General features: G+C 42.4%; 1 protein-coding gene across 5 annotated transcripts in view; it reads right to left on the bottom strand.

The window, feature by feature from the left end:
* Nucleotides 1-26,786, bottom strand: part of TCF7L2 (transcription factor 7 like 2) — a 172,238-nt gene that overhangs the window by 10,744 nt on the left and 134,708 nt on the right. For all 5 annotated transcript variants that reach the window (XM_084210290.1, XM_084210291.1, XM_084210292.1 and 2 more), the window contains exons 5-10: nt 16,365-16,497; nt 14,159-14,261; nt 11,382-11,468; nt 5,497-5,622; nt 4,609-4,768; nt 3,771-3,878 (exon numbers count right to left, since the gene is read on the bottom strand). In XM_084210290.1, the coding sequence (XP_084066416.1) occupies nt 3,771-3,878; nt 4,609-4,768; nt 5,497-5,622; nt 11,382-11,468; nt 14,159-14,261; nt 16,365-16,497 (717 nt within the window). The remainder of the gene's footprint in view (nt 1-3,770; nt 3,879-4,608; nt 4,769-5,496; nt 5,623-11,381; nt 11,469-14,158; nt 14,262-16,364; nt 16,498-26,786) is intronic.

The raw sequence follows: 26,786 nt of genomic DNA, 5'->3' as shown, positions 1-26,786 counted from the left end.
GACATGGTAGCAAGTGCAGCTGGTGAGAAGACCTCAGAGCAGCAGTCCCTTGTGGTCAAGGGGCAACAAACATATCTTGGAAGAAGGAATCTCACAGACCTTTTGAAGGGTTGGATTTATCTGGGAAAGCCAAGAGGTTCTGCCACACAGTGGGCATCTTTCTCAGCAGATGGATTCCAGATGCATGGCTAAGATGGGCTTCAGCATGGCACATCCACATTTGGGATGCTCCCTATGATAGATTTCCTGGAATGTATTAGTAAAAAATTCCCCCAATATGAATGTAGGATATTGATTCATCGTTGTTCTGTTTTTGCTCCACAAAGCTGGCCTTGTGGCATGGGGTTTCTGCACTCATCCCCACGTCCTTGCTCAGGGTTGTAAACTGCCTTCCTGTTGTCCAGGCTGTTCCAAGTTTATGAGCTCCTTCTGGAGATGGAAAAAGCAGTGTGAACTGTCCACCTCAAAGGAACTTTAAACAACAGGTACATAATCCTGCAGCCTCGATGCTGATGACAAATAATCTGACACCTCTGAGGTAATTTTTCGGGATATGGAAGTTGTCAGTTGCTAGAGCAGCCATCAGTCTAACATGACAGGCAGAAAAGGCAGACAAGCATTGCTCCTAAAGCTCCCTGAGAACAGAATAGGGAAAAGCACGGTATCTTGAAATCCATGTATCACATAAAAATGCAGGGGGCTCACACTCTGCTCCATCTATATTGATCTAGATTGACAGTAACTCTGCAAAAATCAGTGAATTTTTTCCGGCTTTCAACAACGTAACCAAAACCAGACAATTGCCTCAAGATCATAAGCTTGACTTTTATTTCATCTCAAGGAGGCCACTGGCATAATTAACAGACTGCATCTGTGGCAAATTTGCTTAATTTTTGCAGTACATTTGGGAATTAAAGGGCTATTTCAATTTGAGACCTTATAACTTCTTCACTTGAGGGCCAGCCAGAACAAAGGTCAGGAGTCACCTGCCTTTCACAAGCTCTTCAAGCCAGATTTTAAAGTACTGTAATGCCTTTTGGGAGCAATCTGTTAAAAACAGCTGATCTACAGAAATGTTAGCCAGGGACCAGGAATTTCTTGTTCTTTTTCAACACAAGCTTTTAAAACTCTTCCTTCCTAACACAGAATGGACAGATGTCACATCAACTTCTTTACACCCTTTTCAAATCATCAGGGAGAAGAATAATCTGGTTTGCTTGTTCAATTTCTGGGCTACAAGAGGATATTAGACTATGTTGCTAAATTAACATACGGACTTAAGGAAAGAACTTTGGCAGTAGTTTTTCAAGTGCTCTCCAGAAGGCACCATTTTTTCTTTGTGTAAGATTATTCTCCCAAGACTTGAGCATATTGTAACATTTTCTGTTGTTATGCTATACAAATTTTTATGCTGCAAGTAAATATGAATGTAAATACCTGCTAACAATTTTGATAGCTCCCAGTCTGGAGCCAAACCAAGACAGGTTTTGATAGGTCTGCAGAGTTCTTTGGTATTAATTTTCTAGACAAGCAGTGGGTGAGGTGACTGGACCCTTACATACTTCTGAGTCCAGCACTCAGCACCGCTAAACATCTCACATTAGATCTCAGGAAGAGCCAACGTGCCTTGTGACACCAGCAAGCCATGAGGCTGAAAGCTGCATTTCCTGAATGCACTGCTCGTGTCTCTGAAGACTTGGGCTATAGCTGGCCTTATCCTTGAGCCTGATGTGAGGTGCTTAACAATTTAACCACTTCAAGCAGCCCAAAGTCGCTCCCCTGCTAGATGTGTGAAAGGCTCAAGACCCTACAAACGGCTGAGGGAGGAGGGGCACTCAGGAGAGCTGTGAATGGACCAGGAGAGGAGACATAAATAAATCCTGCGGATGATGCAAAGGTACCACGCTCTCCTCAGGCAGGAAGGTTCCCCCTGAAGGTCACCTGGGGGTACAGCATCAAGCCGCTGGGAAAGCACCGGCTTTCTCATCCTGTCCTTTTTAGCTTGAGAAGAAAGGGTTTCTCAGTGTTCACACAGTGAGGACAAAAGTAAAAGGTCCTAAACACTGAGGCTTTGTACATGCCCATCTGTCGGTGGCACAGTCACTGTGCAGAACGAGCATTCCCGAAACCTCACTGCAGCCTAGACTCCCTTTTGAACACCCAAGACGACAATACTGCACAGTGCTGAGGAACTACCTCGAGCCTATGGTCTGACAGCCTCAGGCCAGACTGTGCTGAAAAGGGAAGGAAAATGTGCTAAACAGGAGCTGTGCCTCATCAGGCTTAAAAAGGTCTCCTCTGAGGAGCACAGGATCAAGAATATTCTGAACTGGAAGGACAATTGAGCATGCACAGGTATACCTGTAATGACCAAGGAGGTAGAGCTGAGCCCGGTGGGAAGAAAAGATGATCAAGAAAACAAAAGGATTTGAAAACATGTCCCTAAATACGCATTGCTGAATAAGTGAGCATGTGTATTCTCCACCACTGAAATAGCAGAAGAGTGTAAAGAGCTGCTGCTGCTTCTCCTGGCTTCACTGCAGACTCTGAACTGGCTTCCTCCCACCCATACGTATAAAAATGCAAATTCACAGAGGCAAGTGTTGTCATATAGGGCAAAATATGATAAAACAGGCAGGGATTATGATGGGGATGGAAGAGACAGACTTCAGCAAAACCGTAACGTGTAACTCTACATTAAATTGGCATCAATCTTAGAGCTGTTGGTCCCCAAACCTGCAGGGAAGTGTGACTAGAAGGCAGAGAACAGGGTTTACTACAGAGTTAGAGACCTTGAGAGTTTTAGGTGATTTTTATTTAACTTACCAAAAAAAAAAAAAAAAAAAAAAAATAAAAATAAAATAAAAAAAAAATATCAAGATGCTGCTCTAATCCTATTAAAAAGGGTTTAGAGCTCTCACCAATCCACAAATCTGTCAAGAATTTATGGGCTTAGGCTTGCAAACACTTATTACCATCTGCACTGCTTACCCTTCATGGAAGGAGCTATTTAGTACTAGGGGTTATAAAGCTGCCCTTATGCTTTTTAAGAGACGAAAAATACTAGCACTTTTAGCTCAAAAACAGGCTTTCTGAAAAGTAGAGGGAGGAATCAATTTTAAAACAATCCATGAATTGATCATGAATTCCAATATACTTTTCAAAAAAATTAGGCGGGTAGGGGGAAAAAAAGGTAATACGAACATGAAAAAGAAAACAAACAAAATACACAACTATAGAGTGTGGAATAATTCATTTAACCCCACTTGAGAGTAAGACTTTCAAAAATATAATGCTTTTGGTTTTGCCAGTCCTTCTCTGAAGCTAGGATAAGTCATTCTTCCACTTTCCACTACACTCTCACACAGAAAAGCACAAGACACTAATTATTTATCTCTTTTGGTGGAAAGGAGAGGAGCATACAAGGGGCATTTTAAATTTCATTTTAAAAAATGAAATTCAAAATGACCAGCAAGCCAAACAGCACTTCCAGATGCTGGTAAAAGTGAAGGAAAGACTTTTTTCACACTCTACTGTTATCCTCAAATTCTAACCCCATCCTAGTCTCAGCCAGGAAGCCTCCTCCAAGTGGGAATTACCCCCCAGTAGTTTTGGTATTGCCGAGGGAAGCGTCTGTTGTCGTTACCAGATTGGGGTCCTGAGACTTTCCACGCAGTGCTTGTGTGCAATGTGTGGTTGTGGCTCAGCAGGTCACACAGACATTTCTACAAGCTCTACTACTAAAAGTTTCCCCCCACATAGGAACCTACATAGTTATCCCGTGCAGACCAGCCCGGGTACAGCTGCATGTGAAGCTGTCGCTCCTTTCTTGCTAGTTCATAGTATTTCGCTTGCTCTTCTCTGGATAACGCGTGCCACTGGGGTGGAGAAAAGACAAAAAGACAAAATAAAAAGCACTAGTGGTTGGGGTTTTTTTTAAGCATGTTAACAGCAAAGTGTGTTATTTATACATATAGATATGGTTAGAATCGATTTTCATTAAAAAGAGATAAAAACAGATGATCTGGCATGCTGACACTCATATTTTATTTACAGCTCTAGATTATAACTGCAGTTAAATCAACTGAACCACAACTAATCATTTACATGCACTCAACCCCTTTGTCTCCTGTTGAGAGAGGAGAACTAAGAAATCTAAACAAAAACAGACAGCAGGGGAGATGGTCCAGAAGCTGAACCACTTGTCCTGAGCCAGAATTCAGTTACAGCTTTGGAAGTGTCTCCTCCACTGGCACTTCCTCGCCTCTTGTAGCTCTCACAGGTGCTGATACTGGTACTGTACTCAAAGGTTTTTCATTTCCCATTTACTTTTCTGCCTATCTTAGGCCAAAATAAAACTCTAAGATTTTTTTCATCAGCCGGTCATGGAAATGATCCTGAAATAACACTGCTATTAATTAACTCCTCCTCTTCCCCATGAATGACTCCACTGGCAAGAAGTGCCTACAAAAACTAAAAAACAAACCAAGGCCTTTGGTTTAGCAATTTCCCTATCCATTTTCACAATGGCAGAAAAACACAGGGATTCAGAAGGTGTGAATCCTCCCAAGTTTCAGGCCCTGCTTGTGCCTGTCCCTTGTTACCTACCCTTCGACCGAGGATTTGGTTGATGGCTGCGCTCTCTTTCAATGTGCATTCTGCTACAACTTTTGCTCTCATTTCCTTCATATACAACATAAATGCATTAAGAGGTTTCTTTATGTGTGGCTTCTTTTTCTCTTCTTCTTTTTTGGAGTCCTGATGTTTTCTGAAGAGTAAAGATACAACAGACAGAGACCTCACAGTGAGAACCCCTTGTGAGTTTATTAAATTAATCCCCTCAATTTCTCTAGCATTAATTTCTAGGAAGAGGACCAGAAGGTTCTCTAGACCCTTCACCCTGGGTCTGTTTGGCAACAGTCTTAAAAGCATTACAAGAAAACTCACCTCATGTTTATGCAACATCACCAAGTACCCTCTGAGTCCCTACAAGAATCTTGGAAGGACATGGGCTCCAGAAAAATGGGCTCACAGGGGGAGATTGAGCATGACAGTAGAGGAAAAAATTACACCTCTTTATCAATGGGCTCTCATCAGTTCAAACCTAAACTTGATACCAGCTCTCTGCAGCTTTGAAGAAGCCATTTATGCTTAGTTTTTTGTCTCCTGTGATACATCTGTTATCTCAAGGCTTCAAACTAGGCACTGAGTAATAGAGAAACTGGTCAAGAAACTTGAACCCCAAACAAGAAAATTCCACTTCCTTGTTGAAACAGGTGAGATTGGCAACTACTTGCCTATGTCATAGAATGACTCAAAGACTGCTACCATCATTTGGACACACTTTGGCAGCTAAACCACATTCAAATCAATTATAACAGAAAAAAAAAATTGAAAAAAATATTTCACAGCAAAAACATCACAAACCCAAGCCTTTTTACAAGCCACACATGCACAGGGGATCCCAAAGAGAAGACAGGGGAAGCAACAACTTACGAGCTGTGGAGTGAGCCGACGTCGCTCTGGGAAGATTCCTGTTTGACTGTTGGTGTGACTATGGCCGGATGAGGAATTCCAGTTGTGTGTAAACTATGGTGTGGCGGGACCATGTGTGGAGGAAACCTAGAGGAGAGAAAGCTGTGTAAATTGTCAGAATAAAAATGAATGAATGGGGAGGGATGTGTATACACATTTTAAAAAAAAACAAAACAAAAAAAAAAACAACTGGCATATAACGAGCACATGACAGCTAGACAAAGCATATGAAAGCTGGCAGCATTAATTAGCAATAAATTAAACATAATGACTCTTCTAATGTCATTAAAGCCAATCTTCCCCTTCATTATCATTACTGACACAAGACATCATGATTTTTAACATTAACAAAAGGCGAATTCAACTGGATGAACTTGCATGAAGGTGGAATTTCAGCTACCTGAAACAAAATCCACCAGTCCATTTCTTTGCTGAGAAATTATGTGTGGCAGCCAAGGAATCAATTTTTATTATTTTGAATCATGTTGTGAATTTAGGATGACATCTTTTATTCTATATTGACAGCAAAATAAAATATTAATGCCAACACATTCTGGATGCATTTTTGATAATACTTATAGACGCCTCATTAGCTACATTTTGTTGATGGAGCAAAAGAAAATATTTATTTGTGTCTAATAAATCTCTGAGCCACACTGCTTTAACAGAAGGTGGAAGATTGTGGAATTTTTGATCCATTTAAGTAACCTAGAAAGGCTTTAACAATCTAGCCTTTCTAAAGAGAAAAAATGTTGTCAGCTTTGTGGTTTATGGTCATATACATGGACAGATCCCGGTCCTGCAAGTGGATTCAGAGGGATATGCAATCCTTCTGCATGAATCTAATTGCTTGGTCGGGATCACAGCACAAACATGGCACAATCATTCAGACTTTTTACATTTTAACAGAAACGAATACACTTCTCAAAAGCAGGATTGACTTATATCATTGTTTCTCAACAGTCTCAGAAAGGTTTTGCAGTGATTAAGGAAAGCACAGAATGACTGACTGCCTTCCCCCACGTCAACAGGCTTCCAACAAATGGGTTCTAGCTTAAAATTATGTTTCAGAAGTAACTTTCCTCAAAATGCCAAAATTAAAGTGATCTGGCGAGGGCTTTTCTCACTGCAAATCCCCACTCTCATCCCAGATTTTGAACAATCTGATCCAACTAAAATAACCCAAGATTATGGAACACTCAATGGGATAAATAATTATTACTTCTATCATAAATATTACAATGATTTTTTCCTCTCCAAAGGATTTAAAATGGAGTGATATACCATGGATATCACCATATATAAACATCAGAAATATAGTGGGGTTATCCTTTTCTCTTCCCTCTTATAAATCTCAATACCAAGTTTAACAATCCCATCCCCTGTGGCTGCCTAGACATTCTCTACATTCACAAGATGACACAGAAGTACTTTCATGAACAAGAGCACTGTCCACTACAAGCTCTGAGGATCTTTTGTCTATCAGCTGGTAGTACTAAGGGTGATTAGACAGAACTATTTTGTCTTTGAAGGCAGTGGTGGGAAGAGCAAGGACTGACAGGGAGAATGTGAAATTGCTCAAGTTGTAGAGAATTGCAGTTCTTCATGAACAAAGGCACGGAGAGAAGGGAGGCAGGAAGGTGGGATGGCAGGGGAAGAGGAGAATGGGCAGCGAAATGGTCATTCCTACTTCTGCTAAAGACTCACGGACACAAATCGCCAAGTGGGTTGTCCAAGTGCCTTCCCACTCTCTGATAAAAGTAGCTGGGAGAGAAGCACACGTTTGAGGATATACTTTGGTTCATGGCAGGTCAGACCAGAAGACAATGTCAAGGCTGCAAAGGAGACTGGCATCCTTGTCCCAGTTCTGCCACAGAACTGCTCACCATCAGCAAGACACAAACTGGGCCTTTGCATTACTCTGTTCTGTTCTTTCTCTGCTTCCATGTGCATGTATTTTGATTGGACATATCTAAAATTTGTTCACACAGCACCTGGGGCCTTCAGGCACAGTATGATGCAAATAAAAACTGGCAGTATGAGCTGGATTTTTTTAAAAAATAACTAACAAACATGATCAAAAATAAAAGTGGTGGTAAAAAACTGACCTTGCTGAGTGCAGTTTAAGCACAGGGAAAAAAGGTTGAGGCATGTCCTATCAAGGGACTGTCCTAGGCAAGACCCCGTGTTCAGAGAGGACTGTGCTGCTGGGGTTGGCTAGGCCAGAGACAATGAAGGATGAAGATGGAGATGAAAAGCCTTCCTTCAGAGAGCAGGCAGGAAGAGCTCTGCTGGTCTGACATGAGGGCTCAGCGTGAAGTGCAGTGGGCATGTACCAGCAGGGAGAAAATCTAAGTGCAGAGCACAGCATGCCCACATTGTGTGAAAGCCTGAAGGATGGCAAAGCCTCCACTGACCTCAGCTGGGATATTTTACTCACTGGGCTCTAAACTCCAGAGACAGCAGCCTTCATCAACAGGCAGCTGTAGCTCAGTGGTTATTTTCAGGGTTGCAGTTTCCATGAGGAAGTGCTGTGTTCATTACCAATGACCATTCACTTTTTCATACTGAATCTGTCCAATTCACAAGGCTGCCTATTGGACTTACACACCCCTTTCTATATTTAGGGCCATAAAAACATGCTCCAGAACCCAAAGTTGCTCTCACAATCCCATGGACTTCCATTGGTGGGATGAGGGCTCAGCCCAAGATCTGAGTGCCTGCTCATTTCCATGTAGACAGCCACTCACATGGCAATATGAGCAGGGGAAGGGTGTTAATTTTTAACTTCCTGGCTACACTCCAACTTCAGTAATTACATTCAGCAAAAGTGAATTTCCCCTGAAATTTCAATTACAGAAGGTATTTTCCACTGCCACCACTTAACTGCTGTGCAGTGTTTGTCTGGTGTAATTCTGCTAAATTATTTCCTGATTTCCTCTCACAGCAGTTGTTTTTTCATAGTGGGTCCACTGTTTGCCCATCACTCAGTTAGCCCTGTCTCATTTTACCTTAAAGGCATATTACAGGGGGTAATGAAGGATCAAGAGACCTTACAGGCATACAATGTGAGTGTGGCAAGGCTAGAAGGAACAACTAAGAGTTGTAACTGGTTAAGGACACTACCTTAATAGTCAAAACCATTTATGAAAAATCACTATTAGTCACTCATTAACCTTTTATAAACTATTCATAAGCACACTTTAACTATTAAACAGTAATTTTTAAGTTTAGGGAACTAAAGGTTGGGAAGCACTATAGGCTCTAAAGATCTACACCACAACGCAAAGATGGGAACTACTTTAGAAGGCAGGCTCTGGAAAACTGTGGATGGAGGGGTGAGGTTTGAGGTCAGTGCTGACTTCAGTGCCAGGGCACAGCCAGCACTGCAAAGCAAGGTTTGCAGCAGGGGCTTGCAGCAGGGCCCTGCAGGGCAGTTGCCCAGGGCCAGCACGTCTGGAGGCCAGCATGGGCACACCAGGAATGTCCTGACCACACCGGGCACCTGGACAAGGGCTGTCCCCCTGCTGAGCCCAGGCTGACACGGGGACATGAAACCACGTATGAGAGCACAGGGGGTGTTCCCATCTGTGGGAAACCAGAGAAGTTTCTGGGCTGAAACAAAGGGTAAACACCTTAAATCAATTCATCCCCCTGCACGTGTGCCTGAGCACGTGCGCACCTACGGGCTTCTGTCAGAGACAAAAAGAAAGGCTCCCTGTGTATGTGCACACCCCTCACCTTCGCCTAAGACATTCACCAGATTTTTTTTTTTCTCTAGACAAGTATTCCATGAATTGCAATAAACACCCTAAAAATTCTAAGCAGCTCATTATACACCACTGTCTCCTTTTATGGCTCCAAGCCAGAATATAATGATGAGTCTTAACTTGTTAAGGACAACTAATTTTTTGTTCCTGGCTGTCTCAGGGGCTTCTCTCTTACTCACTCTCACTTTACTTCACTGTTGACATGTTTCTGTTAACTGGATGTCATCTGCCTGCCTTGATTTTATGCACAAGCAGTGGGATGCATTTTTCTGTGCAACAATTCTGCTTTGAGTTGCATTAGATTTGTCATTATTCTCTCATTTTCCCCTTGCACTTGTAACATTTCATCTATTCCTGCCTTATTTTTTGAGCCACGGTGCACCCACATTATGGTTTATACATGATCTTGCTCCCTTTGAAGCCGGCAGATTTCAGAGCCAGCCCTCGTCAGGAGAAGTGCCTGCTACCAATTTAGCAGGCTGAGGGCCCCGAGCTCCAACAACTCAATCTAAAGGGGGTCACAGGGTGGCACAAGCGAGTGTCAGCAAGTGCTGTTTAATTGCCAATCTAGGCTTCTCCATGGTGTTTAAAGTATAATGACCCATCACTTAATTCTGAGAAGTCCTGGCCCTGCTGCTGAATGGAATGAATATCAAAGGATGTGCTAGAACAGGGCAAGGAGCCTACATTTCCTATAACTGCCATAAGTATAATAGACCTCTACTTCTGTCGTCCCATTACCACAATAATGTATTTAATTTGCTGTGTACTCTTTTTAACTAGATACCTTTCATAAAGTCTATCTTGGGAATATAGCCCCCCCTGCTTCCACATCTCCCCCCTCCCTCAAATGACTAGCCTCTCTAATAATAATTAAACTAAATCAAGCTCTACTTTGCCTCACACCATGCCTGCAAGTCTTTTATAGATATTAAAAAAGATTAAATAGGGGGAGGGAACCATTGTTTAAATTTGCAGCTCTCTCCCCAGCCTAGCATTTTTTTCTGTTCTGGGACTACCTTTTTTTTTTTTTTTTTAAAGTTGATTTTCCAGTTGTCTATTTGCTGGACCATCCTTTTAATTTAAATTTTTATTTTTTTGTTTACTTATCTAAAGCACAAACCACACTGTTTTCCCAGCCATTCATTCACGAGCCCTAGGTACAGATTTCCACTTCTCAATGAGGTGCGCTTCCCCCCAGCCCTCACCAGTCTTTTCCTCCTTAGATCATCTATGCACCAGTGCTCACATATTAAACTGCAGAGATGGAAAGGAAGGGACAGAGCAGGGAAGAGATGTGGAACCTTGCTATGTAATGCATGCTAATTTAATTATGTGCCATCATCAAAATGGATTAGCTGTTTCAGCCCATCAGGAAAGTCTAAACTTCCACCGATTTAATTAACCAGGCTGAAAATCAGATGAACAGAAAATAAAACTATCATTAGGAGCAATTACTGATTACTTAAACATAGTGCTGCCAACCAGTTTGTAAATAAAACTAGCAGCCCCTGGAAAATTAGATGGAATTAATTGGAGGTAGGGAGGGGGAGAAATATATACTTCTAAAGCTTTTGAGGGTCAGGCAGGCCCTTTTATGTTGACTATTAGTGTTTGGAGCTTTGGGAGGGGAAAACACAGCACAATAACCTTCCTCCCAACTCTGCTGAAGAGCAGTCCTCCTCCCTCCTGAGCCTTCCCTCCTGCGCACAGAGCGCTGCTCTGGCTGATGGCCACCGAGAAGGCAAAGGGTATCACAACTTCTCATCCCTGCTTTTTAGACATTACACCCTCCCAGCTCTTTCATTTAGTTTGGCTTTCAAAGGTGGCTTCTCACTCCTCCACCTCTACCTCTAAGGCAAATTCTTGAGGCCCATTGACAGCATTAGGACACCACCTTCTCCTCACATGGGAAGGCAGCCCTCGCCCTCTCTTCCACCCCACCAAAAAGCCAAGGATGGATGTTTAACTGAAGTGCTTTCAGGAATCTGCTGCCTAGATGAAATGCTCTCCTACAGAGAGTGGGAGGAGGAGCTACATTTGCTCTTGATTTAGGACCTCAGTATTTGAACTCACCTTGACATGGAAGCATTGACAGTCAGAGCTGTTGGGTAGGGGTGGCGGAAACCCCCTGTCGTGATTGGGTACACTGGCTGACCTTGCCTGGCAAAAAAGAAGGGAGAGAGAGAATGAGAGAAAGGAAAAAAGGGCTTAAAAAAAAAAAAAAGAACAACAAAAAACTTCTCTCTGCACAGTAAGCTTTATTCTCATTTGATCAGAACAAAAATCTTGGGGATTGTACAGCAAGGATCAAAGGAAAGAAACACAGAACAATTTGAATGCCATAAATCTGATAGGAATGGCTAATTAAATTTTATAACCTCTGCTTATGTCAATAGAGACCCTCTCCCCAAGCTGAAACTAGGTGTTTTGTTGTAATAATTAAAGGCGAAGTCTCGCTTGCTTTAATGGAGCCATCACACTAATTGAGGGCTACACATCCAAAGGAAAACAATAATGAATGTAAATTTATACCAAAATAAAGTACAGTGAATCAAAGGACTTCAGTTGCGCTTTGGGCCTCTTTCGGTATTTAGATCTCGGTGAGAAAACATTAAATTAACAGAGCTTAATTTGTAGCCTTTTGTCAGATTAACAAGTGTTGACAAGAGTTACCGGGGGAGAGTCCCCAAGAAGTATTGTGGGTAACCAATAGACAATCACACCTCATTACAATAATTAAAAAATACAGCAACATGCAAAACAGCATCCTCATGAAAGACACACAACTTTTTCTGATGGAGGTTTGTCTGTGCTGGCTAGCTCGTTTCATCTGTCCTTCAAATACATCATCTGACTGGGCAGGATGCTTCTGGAGTGGGTGCTAAGCCAGAAACATGCAGGCCAGTGGAGGACAGATGGGTTGGGAAGTTGATGGTGAAGTGCAAGTGGCAAGGAGAGGGGAAATGAAAAACTTGGGTTACTTCTGTGAAGTTGGCCATTCTACTGTCCTAGAGCAAAAGCCAATGTGATGGTGTCACCCCTCAACAAAAATCACTGGGAGAAGCTGTAAGAGCTGTGGGTAGGCAAGCACACCATGGTGTTGACGTGTTCTGAAGCAGCGGGGATGGCAGAGTTGTCCAGAGACAGGGGTGGCCATTAGCACCTGTCTGGTGAAACTGGCCACACGCGGCATCATTCACGTGCTTTGGCAGCCATGGCACGAGGTGCAAGGAGGACAAACCTGTGTCTGCACAATACAGACACCCACATGAGCAATGGGATATAGGCCAGGGACAGTGAAGAATTTCTTCCCTTCACTCCCATGCCTTTTTTGTCACTGACTTTTGGATCTAGCTGAGTGTACTTGTTTTAAATGTTGAGGCTGTTGCTGTGCAAACTCGAGCTAAGGAGCTCACATGCAGTCTACAATTGTTCAGGGTGTCCTTTGGAAAATCACCACAAACTAGGAGGCATTTCAGATTTCAGGGAGCAACGCTTTGGGTTTTTCTTCTGCTCATGATGTGCTCTTCTGGAGAAGCAACATTCAGCAGAGAGGTGATGGACACGCTGTACCCTCAGGGTGGGGGAGCCTCTACCCAAAATAGCTGCATGACCACCCCAAGGAAGGGCAGCCTGCAAAATGGCCAGAAGCTCCACACCTCTCCTGCATCCACACTTTTGTGCTTGAGAAAGGCCCCCAAGAACTCCGATGCCACCGCCTCTCCTTGCCCAAGACCTGGGGATGTGCACTGGCCTCCTGTTCTGCCCCGCTCTCCTGCAGGCTGTCAACTCCAGTTCCTCATGGAGAAACTTGTGGAGAGGTATTTTAGCACAGCTGGCCAAACAACCTCAAGCAGGAACAAACTATTTTGAACTTTGGGCAATTAATTTCTATAAAAAATATGATTACCCCAAAAGAGAGGAGTCCTTTTACGTGAGAAAAACAGGGTAAAGTCTTGATTTATACTGCAGAGAAATGTTGTATCCAGCAATACAAACAGATTTTATAAGCATTTAAATCAAATATACTACAAAAAAGGCTTGGGTAGTGCTTAAGTGTATTATAAACCTATTGAGAGAGGGCAACATAAGAAAAAAAAAGAAAATAAGGACTCAATTACTGTTGGGAGCCTCATACCAGCAAGGCTCTGCAAGTGGGATCTGAGGAGTTGAGAGTAAAACCAAACCCCAAACTAACTTTCCATTGTTTTTTTCTTAGCCAGTTTAAAAGTAAACTAATTCCTTTTTCTTGTTTAAAATTCCATTCCTCAGATGCCGATTGCCAACTGCCCAGCCACATCACATCTCAACTAGGAATGCTGCTCATGGCTGATGTAAAGTTCTACTGTTTCATAAGAAAAACAAAAGGGTTTTCAACAGACAAGGCAATGAAATTTAAAATTGCAAATTTGTAGTGAGGATGGCCCTAGTAAAAAAAAAAAAAAAAAAAAAGTCTGTGAGAACCACCCTGAGCCTCCAGAAAACAAAATCTGAGAAAAACTCATGTGGTGCAGCGTAAGGGCAATAACAAGGAAAGGACATTTCTGCAGAAGGGTTTAAAAATGCATGCTTCATGAGCTGTCAGCTGGTTAGGATGACATGCAAAGCTGTGTCCAACTGCTCAAGTCTGTTTACAACCACATGACCTGGCGTATATTTTAATTAACCTTCATGAGGTGGGTAAATTCATAACACTCAGTGAAGTGGCAGTTGGCAAACAAACTCATCCCAATGCACACACATACATACATACACACACACACACACACACACACACATATATATATATTTACATAAATTTTACACATCAGAAAAAGAAAAAAAGAAATTAAAAAAATGGAACTCCTTACTGTGGTACTAACCATCCTAGCGGATGGGGGATTTGTCCTACAGTGCCTGGTGATAATGGATAATAAGGAGATATATCTGGAGGATGTGGAGGCCTTGGAATTCCTATAGAAGAGGAACATAAAGCACCATCAGTATTGAAATGTGGAAATAAATAAAATATAAAGGAAAAACGGATATGTTTCTAAATTTCTGTCAATTTACTTTTGTTATAGTATTTGTGCCTTCACTTAGGGTTTTCAAAGGCTTTTTCACATTCTTTTTTTTTAAACAAGAAAAAATGATGTTATTCACTCCCTCAGTCACTTCTCCGGTCAGAGATAATTATTTTTGTTATGTAAAATTTAGCAGTCTCAGATACAATTTTAGTGTGATCCTGTACTAGATATTCTCTTAAATGTTCAATACAATGATGGACCCTGCAACAACTTCATGGTTATTTTAGTTTCATAGTCAGCCAAAAGACCCCAGGCCCTACCCGTGTGGTGACTGGGTACTCAATAACATGGCATTATTTCAAAGTAATCTCCAGAACAAGTTTAAAAGTCATAAAAATTGCAAATGATGTTTGCTTTTGAGCAAACCTAGGAAAGCTTTTCTGATACCAGGAGTGAAGGTGATGCCCCCTGGAAATGCTTGGTAAAACCAGGGGCAGATGCTGAAGATGTGCAGGGCAGGACAGAGAGCCCACCCATCCTCTCTGGACGAGGCACAGTTCCTACTCAGAAAGCAGAAACCAGTTCCAGACACAAGCCTTAAATATTAATGCTCCTTACCTTAAGAGCAAATAGGAATTACTCAGAGGAGTAAGGGTTACAAAGCTGGGTCTTTCAATTAACAAGCCAGGGCACAATTACACAGCAGAAGCAAAATTAAAACAGAGAGCATTAAAAAGAAGGGGTACTGTATTCAGGGCTAAAAACTATTTTTTTAAGTCACTTGGGAAGCTTTTAATCTCTAAATTAAATCTCCTTGTGTGACATTTTCATGCAGACATTGCTTTTCCTCCATTACAAAACCCAAACAGATTAACTGGGCTTTAACCATCCAGCGAGCTATTTGCACACTTGAAAGAATGTTCACAGAAGAAAAGTAAACAGTCTACAGACGTTAATCATATGTTTTACGATAACCATTTAAAAGCTATTCCCTGTACTGCCATTATTTAAATGAGAGGTTGACTATGCCATTCACTTGCAATACCCAGGGATGGTGAGATGGATTCCTTTCAAGCCATGTGAAGTCAGCATTAAGCACAATTAAAAGGGGGCCCCAGTTGAAGCATATCGAGTGACAACCAGCTAATGCACAGTCTCATTCAAGGGCTGGAGTTGAGATAAATTATCTGCATAAGTTAGGGCTGACACAGAGTGATTCCTTTGACATGAATTCTGTTTCTGATGAACTTCTCAATTAACTAAATGGGGTTTGGATTAACAAAACCAAACCCATTGTCACTAGGAACTCAGCACAGCCTGGAGAAAGAAGATTGACACTGTTTGACTTCTTTGGGACCTCAGGTTAAAAAGGGACTCTTAAAAAGTTAGAATAACATGTAAATTCTACTCTGTAACACCAATAAATCTAGTCAGGATTTTACGTGGTGCTCTATATTCAAGCAGAGTGCCCTTCAGGCTGAACTTAGAGTTGGGTAGACTTACATTGGGGAAAAGAGTTGCAAGTGTAAAGCTGGAGCTAAGTAGTTACAGTGGATGAAAATTCAACATTATAGAAGAAAAATGGCTGAACTCCTGACACAGAAACAATGGGATTTGGGGAATTAAAAGAGATTCATTTTGAAACCGGTCATGACCCACCACCTTTAAAATTCCAGCTGCAATTTTGTAAGTGCAGATCACAGAATGTACATGTTTAATTCTCCGGGTCGTGCATGCAAAGCAAGCGCTGGTAGATTGAACTACCAGGTGGGGTATCATGCTTGCAAAGAAACACACCTGCAAGCGACCCCACACATGCAAATCTGGTGTCACCCTGCAGAAGCTCTATGAAAATTCACCCAGTAGGTTTCCTTCTGAAGTCTAATTGGCTTAAAAAGAAAGTATTTGGTCTGGGTTTGACATTTTACATGCCCCCCTTTGGTGCTCCAGCATGGGAAATCCATTCTCCGGCACTCCTCTCCCTAATGCGCAAAAAGGGAAGATCCACCCACCCCCTCTCCAAAGCAACCCCAAAATAATTCCCACCTACCTGTTTTGGGGTCTACGTCAGCTGGTAAGTGTGGAGGAGGGTTTCCTGGTGTGAAGTGCTCATTGCTGTATGTGATAAGCGGCGTAAGAGGGTGTACATGGTGTGGGTGCTGCACAACTGGCACTTTGTTAGACTGTCAAGAGAAAAAAGTTGACACTGTTAGAGCAGTGCTGGGCATCCCCCCACTACAGCATGAGGTGCAACACACAAAAATCTGAGTAGCCAGGATTTCAATGTGATCCTCAGACTTTTCCAGATTCCTTCTTGGTGTCACCCTTGCAGTTTTCCCACCCCCTTGCTTAAAACCTTCTCACACACCTTCCCTGCTGTTGAGGTTCTTTAATCTTTTTGACCTGTCATGCTCCTGTATGGAGCAACAGCAATTCTTTAAAATTTTTCCTTTTTCTTTTATAATCTTATGCTTCACCTCCAAGATGCAGGCAGACTCCTCAGTGAGGGGCTGAGAGAGTCCCCCATTTAATTAGCAAGAGACCCAAATGCTCACTGACCTGCAGGTCTTTTCCTCTCCCCTTCCTGTCCTCACTCTCAGTTCTGCATTTTACTGCTCATTGCAAATACTCCAGATAAAAAGCCTTTGTAGTGCTGGAGTATTCCCTTCATCAGCAAGCATTAAGCTGACAAGCGATCACCTGCATATTTTATATATATATTTTAGAAGAGCTGATTAATTATCAATTCATCAGAGAGCACTAATAAATGGAAACTGGATACGGATTAATTAGGCTACTAAAATATTCAGCTATATAAATAATGGCAAAACCCCCCAGATAAAGCCATTGAAATGAACACTCTTGTAGGGGGAATAATCACGTAGATATCATGAGGTTTTCCCCATCACATTCCTAGCTCTGGGGGGAAAAAAAAATATTTTTCTCAACAACAATTTAAAAAAAATTTTTAAAAGGCGTGAATGAATGAAAGAAAAAGGCAGGCTGAACTGTAACTTACCCTTACGAGATCACAAAGAAAAAATTAAGCTGAAACCAGCTGAACCGCTGGACCATTTACTGCGAGTAATCCAATTGCAAAAAACCCTATTCCCCATAGAGGATTTTCACTAAAATCCTACAACAGGGACATTTAACCAGATTAGGTACCAGCAAAGATAAAGAGGCTGGTATTAGATGATGAATGGATTAGAGTCAGGTTTCATTTTAGAATGTGTCTTCATTTCCTTTTATTACTTTAAGTAAGGAACAACTTGCATTAACATCAAGTAAAAGGAATCACATTAAAATAAAGTAGTGATACCATGGTGGCCACGATAGCGCCGCTGCTGTTCAGGGTCTGTCAGCACTCCCCTGCCTCACCCTCCTGCTCCAGGACGGCTCCAAGCCCACTGCTCACTCCTCAGCACCCCCAAACACACACACACACCCTCACTGTGCCACCTTAGACAAGCTATTGCTATTATCTGATCTGGCTTCCAATGCTCTGAGCTTCCCTTAAAAGCATTTCAAAAATAATTCAGTTATTCTTTGGGAATGAGGCTCTAGACTGTGAGGAAGGAAAAGGGAAGACAAACTGGGAGAAAGGAGGAAAAGAAACATCTGTCTTCCCTGGATAAACAAGAAGTCCCTCCACCATGCTTTGGCCCCTTTGGCTCCCCCAGCCCCAGCCATAAGTGGCTATTTGGGCTCACTGCTTTGATAACTGCAGAAAAAAGTGTGCATCCAAAAGAAGCCAGCCAAGGGCTGTACTTGTGCTTCCCACAACTTCTCCTGTGTTCTTCACCATGTTCATCTCTTTCTGCCACCCTTACATGGGATGATTCCTCTCCACCACCAACACTGTGGCCACCTGTCAAGTGGCCACTACGCAGGAAAGAACATGGTCACACAGCCAATGCTCTGTTTAACAGCACACTGTGCTGGCTGGGTTGTGGGTCAGATCTGCCAGCTGAACAGCCAAGGACAACTTTTGGCCACACGGATCCATAATGGTTTCACATCAGGAGAAGATATGAGGATTCGGCTCTCCAAGTCCAAAAAGCCAAAGGAGATGCTCTAACCCAAAATCGGTTCTCTTTCAAGTGAACCAAACCAAGCAGCCTGAAAGTAACTGAAGGCTTTGGTAAGGGTTTCACCTAACAAATTATATTTCACACCATACAAAGTAGCAGGCATCTACTCAACAACACATGACATTACAAGCCAAATGACCAGTTGATGAGGTTCACAGAAAAGATCATTTCCAATAAGAGCTATTTCTTCTGGCCAAGAATTGTGTGAACTCCTGCTGTTAGGTGACCCACGGTGCGGTCCCATTTATTGAAGAAGTTAATACATGCTGTAGCTTTGTGCTCTCCCAACTCTATCTTCACATCATTGTAAACCTCACCCAGACCCTGACAGACATTAAGTGCTGTCTTCCACAGAGAGCTTATTTTCACAGAAACTGGAGCTGGTTAGTTAAAAGAATAAGTAGAATAACATTAGAGGGTCAGACTTAAGCCGACAAACAAGAAACAACAAGTGAGAGGAAGCTGGACTGACATGGCTCCATCACCAAAGCCAGATGTACCATAGGAGTAAACATGTAAACTGTGGGAAACCACCACTCCTTGCTTTGATATACCAAGACCGCCCCCAATATCTCCACAAAACAGAACAACTGCTAAATTATGATGAATTTCACTTAACATGTTTCAGAGATAAATAAAAAGCAAAAGGAAAAACAAATAAAAATCAACAATTAAGAGCTTGAGCCTTAGGTCTGCAAATTTTTCCCCTTGTAAGTAATTTTTGTTTAGGTTACTACCATGCACTCAAATGGACCACTCATATAAAGGGGCAAGGGTAGGATACTTTTGCCACTATGATGATGATAGGGCAGAGGTGGGGAGAGAATGTACAAGGGGAAAGGGAGAAACTGTCTTATACATGCTCAAAAACATGCTCTCTGGGACAGAGGAGTGTGATCCACTTCACAGCGAGTCAGTCTGCATCTGTACCACTACCAAGGGACAGATTTCCATTCTGTTTTGCACTGTTAGCACACACTGGGGAAAGGGACCATAACTCCCCTCAGAACAGCACACACAATTTGCAAGCCAAGCTAAACATGCATAATATGCTAAACAAGCTGCTCTTTAAAAGTACCATTCCTGAAGTTAACTAAGCTTCCTTGGAAAAGAAAAATAAAGGACAATCTGGGAAAGAGCAGGATTAATCCTGCAGATTCATCTTCCTTTGAAGCCAATGGGAGCTCTGCCTGAGTAACAAATGTGGCCCTAACCCCATCCACTGGCAATGAAAGGTAAACCACAGCAGCCATCAATAGGAGACACCCATGAGAAGACTTTAGACAGCCCCCTGCAAAAGGCAATATTCTGCAATATGCATTTGTGAGCACTTATCAGGGACACTTCTAAGCTAAGAGCCACTGTGAGATGCAGGCGTTTCTCTGGCAAGCTGAAGAGCGCCATTTATGGCTCTGTCAGGCATGGGAAGGGGAGCTGCACTGGTACACACAGATTAGCATCAGGGCATGTGCTCACAGGACTGGAACAAGAGGAGATTTCTAAAGAGAAATCCCAACACCTAAGAGGTACCAAGCCCTCTGCTGATAAATCACCCCTCTCCATTGAAAGCTGAGGTCTCATATGCTAGGTTAGAGGGCATGGTAAAGAATTGCAAAAAGACAAGAGAAGTTTGCTTTTCTTGATAACTGCTGCCTGAAGCAACCAGAAAAAATTGTCCCCATAGGGGCTCTACTACTAAACCTCTCTATATGAATTTGAAATGCTTCTGGGAGTGCTTAAACACAGATCAGTTTAAACAATAATGGAGCACTAGAACAAAAAAAAAATTCCCACACCAAAACCACAACAAATTTTGGACTGATAAATGTTTGAAAGGAGTACTGAGATCCATTTAGACTAAGTTCTGATAGGTGCCTTTAGGGAACAAAAAAACCTATCTGAACTTCAGATTTAAACTGCAGGGGATTGTGTGTATAAATTGCTGTGTATTAGTCTTTGTTGCATGGTAAGGACATTTCATTAACAGGATGAAAGATGCTTCTATGCGTATACAGCCCAATTTAATACACCCCACTGATGAATACTCCCCATTTATTGAAGAAGTTAATACATGCTGTATAAATCAATAGTTCCTAAGTCTCTGAAAGCAACATAGGACTTGCATAAGATGAAACATTGTATTGTTGAGCACACAAAGAGAAACCAACCTCTAAACAGGAAGAGTTTACGACTGCAATTTCTGCTTGCAAATTCATGGCTTGTTTGGCTTTGGCAATAAAACCACAGTATCATATCGACTCCAAGCCAGAAAAAAACATGCCGGAGACACCAGAGGATGTCCTCAGCAGGATAATGTGAGGTTAGTAAAGGCAGGTCTGCACAAAAAGCCACCCAGGCTGAAAACAAGCCATCGTGCCATGTCAGCATGGCAGCGGCCAAAGCCTCTGGCCTCTGACTCCTTTCCAGTGCATCCCGAGGGCAGGGGGAGGCTCCTGCACCAACCCAGCCTAAAACTCCAGTAGCTGCCAGAATAGCCCATGTAGCTGCAGCCCTTTCCCTGACCTGGGTGGCCTCTGAAATGTCCTTCAAGCCCTGTGAGGCAGGGAGGTGCTGCAGCCCACCGGGCACCACTCAACCACCCACGACCAGGAGGGACTGAGGAGGTGCTCACACCCAGACCCCAGAACCCTGGCCCCTTCCTCCACTATCAGGAATGAGACCTCTCCATCCTCCTTAAAACCCATTAATCAAGAGACACTGAAAACAAATGGAGCTAGAGCTCCGCCTGTCTTTTTGCCATGTCCTCCTCTTCCCCACTGCTCTCCTTTTCTGCTGAAGAAAGATGGGCCCTGAAAGTGCTTTTATGAGCCAACACAATACAATAAAACAAAAGCAGCACAGAAGAGGGTTTGTCAGGCTTTTCCCCTCCTCCAGGGTGGATGCAGGTCGACAGTGGTCTTGAATTAGTAGGCCCTCCTGGAGTTGCTCCTTGGGCTTAGCAAGGAGTACCATTCAATACCAGTTCACATTAAAAAATAGGTTTCTCTGTATTTTCCTGCTGATGCTATTGCAGTTTTACTGACTGTGGCCAGTGAAATGCAAACAGATGCTCCTGAACTGCTCTGCAGTTCCAAAGATACTCATAAAAGGAGTTTCTTTTTTTTTTTTTCTAAAGGCTGATATCTCCCTAATTCTGCCGAGGAATGACATCCTTACACCCCCTCACCACCCTGACGCCCCACACAAATCAGGAAATTAAGTTGCAAGTAAAGGCAAATCCCAAAATATTGCTGCAAATATCGAAATACTTTTCCACTTCCAGCAGAGTCACCACCACCCAAAGCAGAGCATCTGGTAAGCAGCACTGCAGGTCTGAGCATCACCCACATCAGGAGCCACTCTGGGTGGCACCCCAAACTACACCAAGGAAAATGCACACCATTTAGGTTAACTGAGAAACTAAAGCCAACCAAACCCACCAGCTATATGTGACTTGGTACTCATCCCCTTCCCAAGCATAAAAATTCAACACGAGTGATGAAGCATTTCCTGAAAAATATCAAAGATTTCATTTTACCCAGCCCTGTACAGCTAGTGAAGTCACAGTTTATTTTTTTAAGGATGCTTTCACACCTGACTAAGCATTCCTGAAAACTACTTCCCCTTGCTCCTTTTATGGCTGATACAGTGGCCTGAGCCCTTTCTCAGTTTAATGTAGCTGATTCCTGCCTAAGGTCCTGCCCTAAGCTAACTGCCCATTGTAGCAGGAGACAAGGCCTCCATTGATAATCACAACTCACCCTGCTAGGAAAAGGCTCATTTTCTTCTTTCACACAAATGATGACAGCAGCACTGACAACCATGTGCTGGGACAATACCCTCCCCAGGCTCAGCCTTAAAAAATAACCCTGAAACCCCTGCAACAACCCCCACTGCCCTACCCTTAATATATAAATAAAATAAAATTTTAAAAAATGGGGACATACACACACAAACACAGTTTTGCAGCCTTGCTTCTTCCCCTTCCCCCCCGACCACTTCCCAGGCCACCGAGTGCCTACCTGCTCCAGCAAGAACTGCTGGCTTTCAATAAAACCCCGTGGTCTATTAGCAGTCTCTCAGACAAAACAACAAAATCAGCTTCCTGCCTCTAAGTGTCCAGCAATTCATTCATGAAAAGAATAATTTTGGGTTTTTTCCCCCCTTTAACTCAGATGAAGTGTCCCCTGAATATTGCAGAGCTAAGCCCCCGTGCTTGACATTTTTCCACATCCTTCCTGTCAGGGTGAGAAGGCACTGAGGGGAGGGGGTGGGGAAATAAGGATTTAAGATGTTCAGGAAATTTCCACTTAATTTCGCCGAAAGGCAATTACGTGAAATGATCTGGTGACAATTAGCATACGCCAAATCCTCTAGTGTACAAGGGGAAGGACTGGGGTTTAGCTATCTAATTACTGCCTCTTAGTTCCGATGCAGGAGGATAAAACACACCAGTAGTAAAACATTATTAAGTGTGCTCACACTCTGCTTTCAAAGCTGTTGTGGGCTGTAAGTTTATTGCTATGGCATTTGGAGTGGGGTTTTTCTTTTTTTTTTTTCCCTTTTTTTTTTTTTTAGTAAAAGAAAGAAACTTGGGGTTTTAAATACAAGTTAAGTGCTGCAGTCTTGGACAATGTGGTGTTACTCTAATGTCAGGTCAGACCCAAACAAGCACCTGCTACACAAGTGTACAATTTGAGATCCTTCAGCAACACTGGAATTACATCTGCAGCAGTTAGATTTTACCTTACTTATTCTCTTAAGGCTTCACTGATAAAGAGAAAGCACTCTGCTCACCTGCTCTGCCCCAGCTCAGCATATGAATTCACACACCAGTTACATCATCTATAGCCCAGAACTGTGGCCTGCATGTATCCAGGCAAGCCTTACACTGAGGATCAACATTAGAGATTATTTGATCAACAGGTGGACTTTCCCATACCAATAGGACAGGGTAGTGCTCAGTCCCTTCAAGTTTCAGGTAACAAAGCACCAATATTTATTTCTTCCATTACAAAAGGAGAGGCAGTTTCTTCCCCAATGTGACAAATACTCAGTGCTTTCTCTGCATACCTTAGTTAATTTTAATTACTAGACAGATACCAACTCTGCAGAGCAGGCAAGCCTTCATTCATTCTAACAAGGCAAAAAAGCAAAAACACTTGGCATATATTACATTAAAACTGAAAAATACTCTTTTGCTAAACCATACCAGTACAAGGTGTGCTGGATGCACAAACACTAAGCAAAGAGATGGGTGAAACCAAAGCAGATCTTTGGGAAATGGTCCTGAACACAAACAGGGTAGGAAGGGAAGAGGCACAAAGCAATAATACAAGCACAAAAATTAAGAGAAGACGAGAAGCAGTGAAAAAAGCAAATATAAGCAAAATAGTGCTTATAATTGCCCCGACAGACCTTGCTCCATGCTTTTGTGTGAATACCTAGTCATGCAATTTGATTTACTGCCCAGCATTCTCTGAAATGCCTCATTATAAACAGGCTTTAATTCTTGCTTAGAAACCACTTATTTCAGCACTAGACAGACATATATACTGTAGGACAAATAGCTGCTGATTTTTATTAGGGTATCTGTGATTTCTGTCTGTAGCAAGAACTTGAATGTGAGGCTGTTAAAAAACTGTAAGAAATGAAAGAAAATTAGCATGTATGCCTATACCTTCTTGTACTCGGCAATTTCAGTACTAACAGCATTATTAAAAAACTACCATGCACATACATGCTTTAAGATATGATGGCAAGTTTTCAGTACAGCTTTTTAAAATGCAGCATTCACAGCGGACTGTGCTCTACAGCAATATGCAACACACGTAGCAAACGTATATTAAATTCCTTAACAAATAACAAGGCTCTAAAAACTGTTTTCATTTTTTTATACGCTAAAAACATTACATGCTGCACAATTAACTGATGCAATTAAGTAAATCCAGACCAATTATTTCTTGCATAAATTCAAAAAAGTTTCCGTAAAAATGTTATGTTAAATGCACATCAGAACTGAAACACCTTGTAAGTATTTCAGAAGAGAAGAACAGGCACATTTACACAGTGCTGTCAGGCCTTTTGCCCCAAGTCCCAGTAAAAAAAAATTTCTCTAAAGGTATAATGTTTGTGAGATCTCACCACCAGTCTGGTAAAACCTGCATATGCAACAACACACAGTGAAAGAAGAAACACCTAAATAACTGTCCTTTTAGATTAATTAATTTTAGACAAATTCTACAGAATTTTATCCCTTGTTTTATATAAGAAAAGGCAAATAAATCAGCTAAGCTAATCAGGCAAAGGTACCACACAGTATTGAAGTGATAGAAATCCTCCTCCTAGATTGAGTGACTCTGTAAGCAAGTCTGACAGAGTTAGAAAAGGAAACAGCAGAAACTCAAGACTTCCACAAAACCAACAGTGAAAATGTGATGCATTGTAGAATTCTCCAATAAGTTTCTCCAATAAGGGTAACACACAAAACAGGCTGAGGGGTAGCTTTACTTTCTGCAATATATAATCATAGGAGAAGGAAAGTCTCATGGACTTCTGACAGCAAACACAGAACCACTGTATTAAAACATGTGTTACCTCATATTTATGAGCATTCAGCCTGATTTTTCATACTCCTTTATCCCTGGGTAAAACAATTCTTATGCAGTGTCCCAAAAATTTTCCCCTTTCACACTACAGCTGAGCTTTCGGAAGAACTCAGAAAATTTAACTGTCAACCAAACACAGGATCAAAAGCACCCAATAAATAGTACTATGTAGTATTTTTAATAATTAAAACAAAAAATCTCGTTTCATGTATGACATGAGTTAAACCATTCCATCTCCAAACCCCCTTAACTGTAACGTATGTGCCCTGCTACAAACCAACTTTTCTTCCTTTAAGAAAAAAACCCCAAAACCCAAACATTTTTACCTTCATGGTTTCAGAGTTTAGGAAATATCGTACTGAACTGAAGAAAGCTTTGAAGTGGCCCCCTCCGCCCCAAAGGAAAAAAAGAGAAGAAAAGCTAGTGATGTCATGGTCACTGTGTGAGTGCCTGACTGCAGATGTAACACAGCCCTACACGCGCTCACACTTCTCCCTCGCTGGTAACCATTGTTCAGCAGCCGGGAATCAGCCCCCGAAACCTGCTGCACACCGGGCTCTGAAACACCGCCCCGCCAACACACCCCGATCCCACCCTGGATGCACCGGGAAAAAAAAATCCCTTTCCCCCTCCTGCCCCTCCCCAGGCAAACCCCAAACCCGGGCGGAGGGAAGGGCGCAGAGGAGGAGTGCAACAACTGTCCCGCTGCACCATTGTGTCGCGACAGCGGCTCTGCCGCGCGCTCCTCGCCACTGCTGTCAAATTAAGCGGCATCGAAAAGTCGCGCTTCCCCCTACTAGAAAAGATGATTACCATAAAATAAATAAATAAAAACAATGTAGCTAACAAAGGTCACAGCTGGAGATGCTTGCTTGGTTTCTCACGCTCCCCCCCTCCCCATTTTTTTTTTTTTGATTCCACACAGGAAGAAAGGGAAGGAGAGGGAGAGAGGAGGAGAGGGAGAGAAGTCACATCAGAAGTTCAATGGTCAAGACGGAAAGCGCGCACGCAGAAAGTGCTACTCACCCAGCAATTCAAATTGAGATGCCAGCAGCCGAACTGCTGGAAGAGAGAGAACCCAGAGGCAAGCGCTCCTCCTTTACCACTCAAATCTTCCATTCCCACTAAAATTGCATCCCTCGGGTACATAACAGCTTTGTCTTTCCTTCTGTTAACCTCAAAAACTTTTTTTCTTTACTGTCTAGATGCCAATTGTGCTGGCTTTGTATTATTTTCCTTGCAGCTTTTCTCTCTCTTTTTCTTTCCCCGCTCCCCCCCCTTCACTTAAAGTACTGGAAAAGCTGTCTTAAAAGATCAAGATGTCTCCAGTTTTTTGGCCTGGTGTTTTCTGAATGCTCAAAATCCACTGTCATGTTGGCTGTGAGAAGTGTCTTATTTCTAAATTGTCGGCTGCAGTTATCAAAATTTAGAGAAGCCTCCTGTCTTTTCCAATATAGCACTTTACCATCATCCTTCCAGGGAGTGGGGAAAAGACTTTCTCCCCCCCACCCCGCCCCCCCCACGCAGGTATGTCTGTTCACAAGAGCTAAAAAGCAGTTACTTTGGAAATCAATGACAATGCTACTCCAAGCCAGGTTGCGCAGGTATTACTAAGTGCAGCGAGGAAACACCGGCCGGCCGTGAGGGAGCATGATCAGTTAAGTGTAGCAAGCAGTCACTTTATCTGCAAGATTGTCAAATCCCTCAAAACAAATTTCTTAGGGGGAGAGCTGTAAGGAAAATGTATTTTCTTGTCATTGTAACACTGAG

The sequence above is a fragment of the Fringilla coelebs genome (assembly GCF_963513975.1).
Source record: "Fringilla coelebs genome assembly, chromosome: 8".
Lineage (NCBI taxonomy): Eukaryota > Metazoa > Chordata > Aves > Passeriformes > Fringillidae > Fringilla > Fringilla coelebs.
Note: the sequence above shows the minus strand (reverse complement) of the source record. Positions and strands in the feature narration are given on the sequence as shown.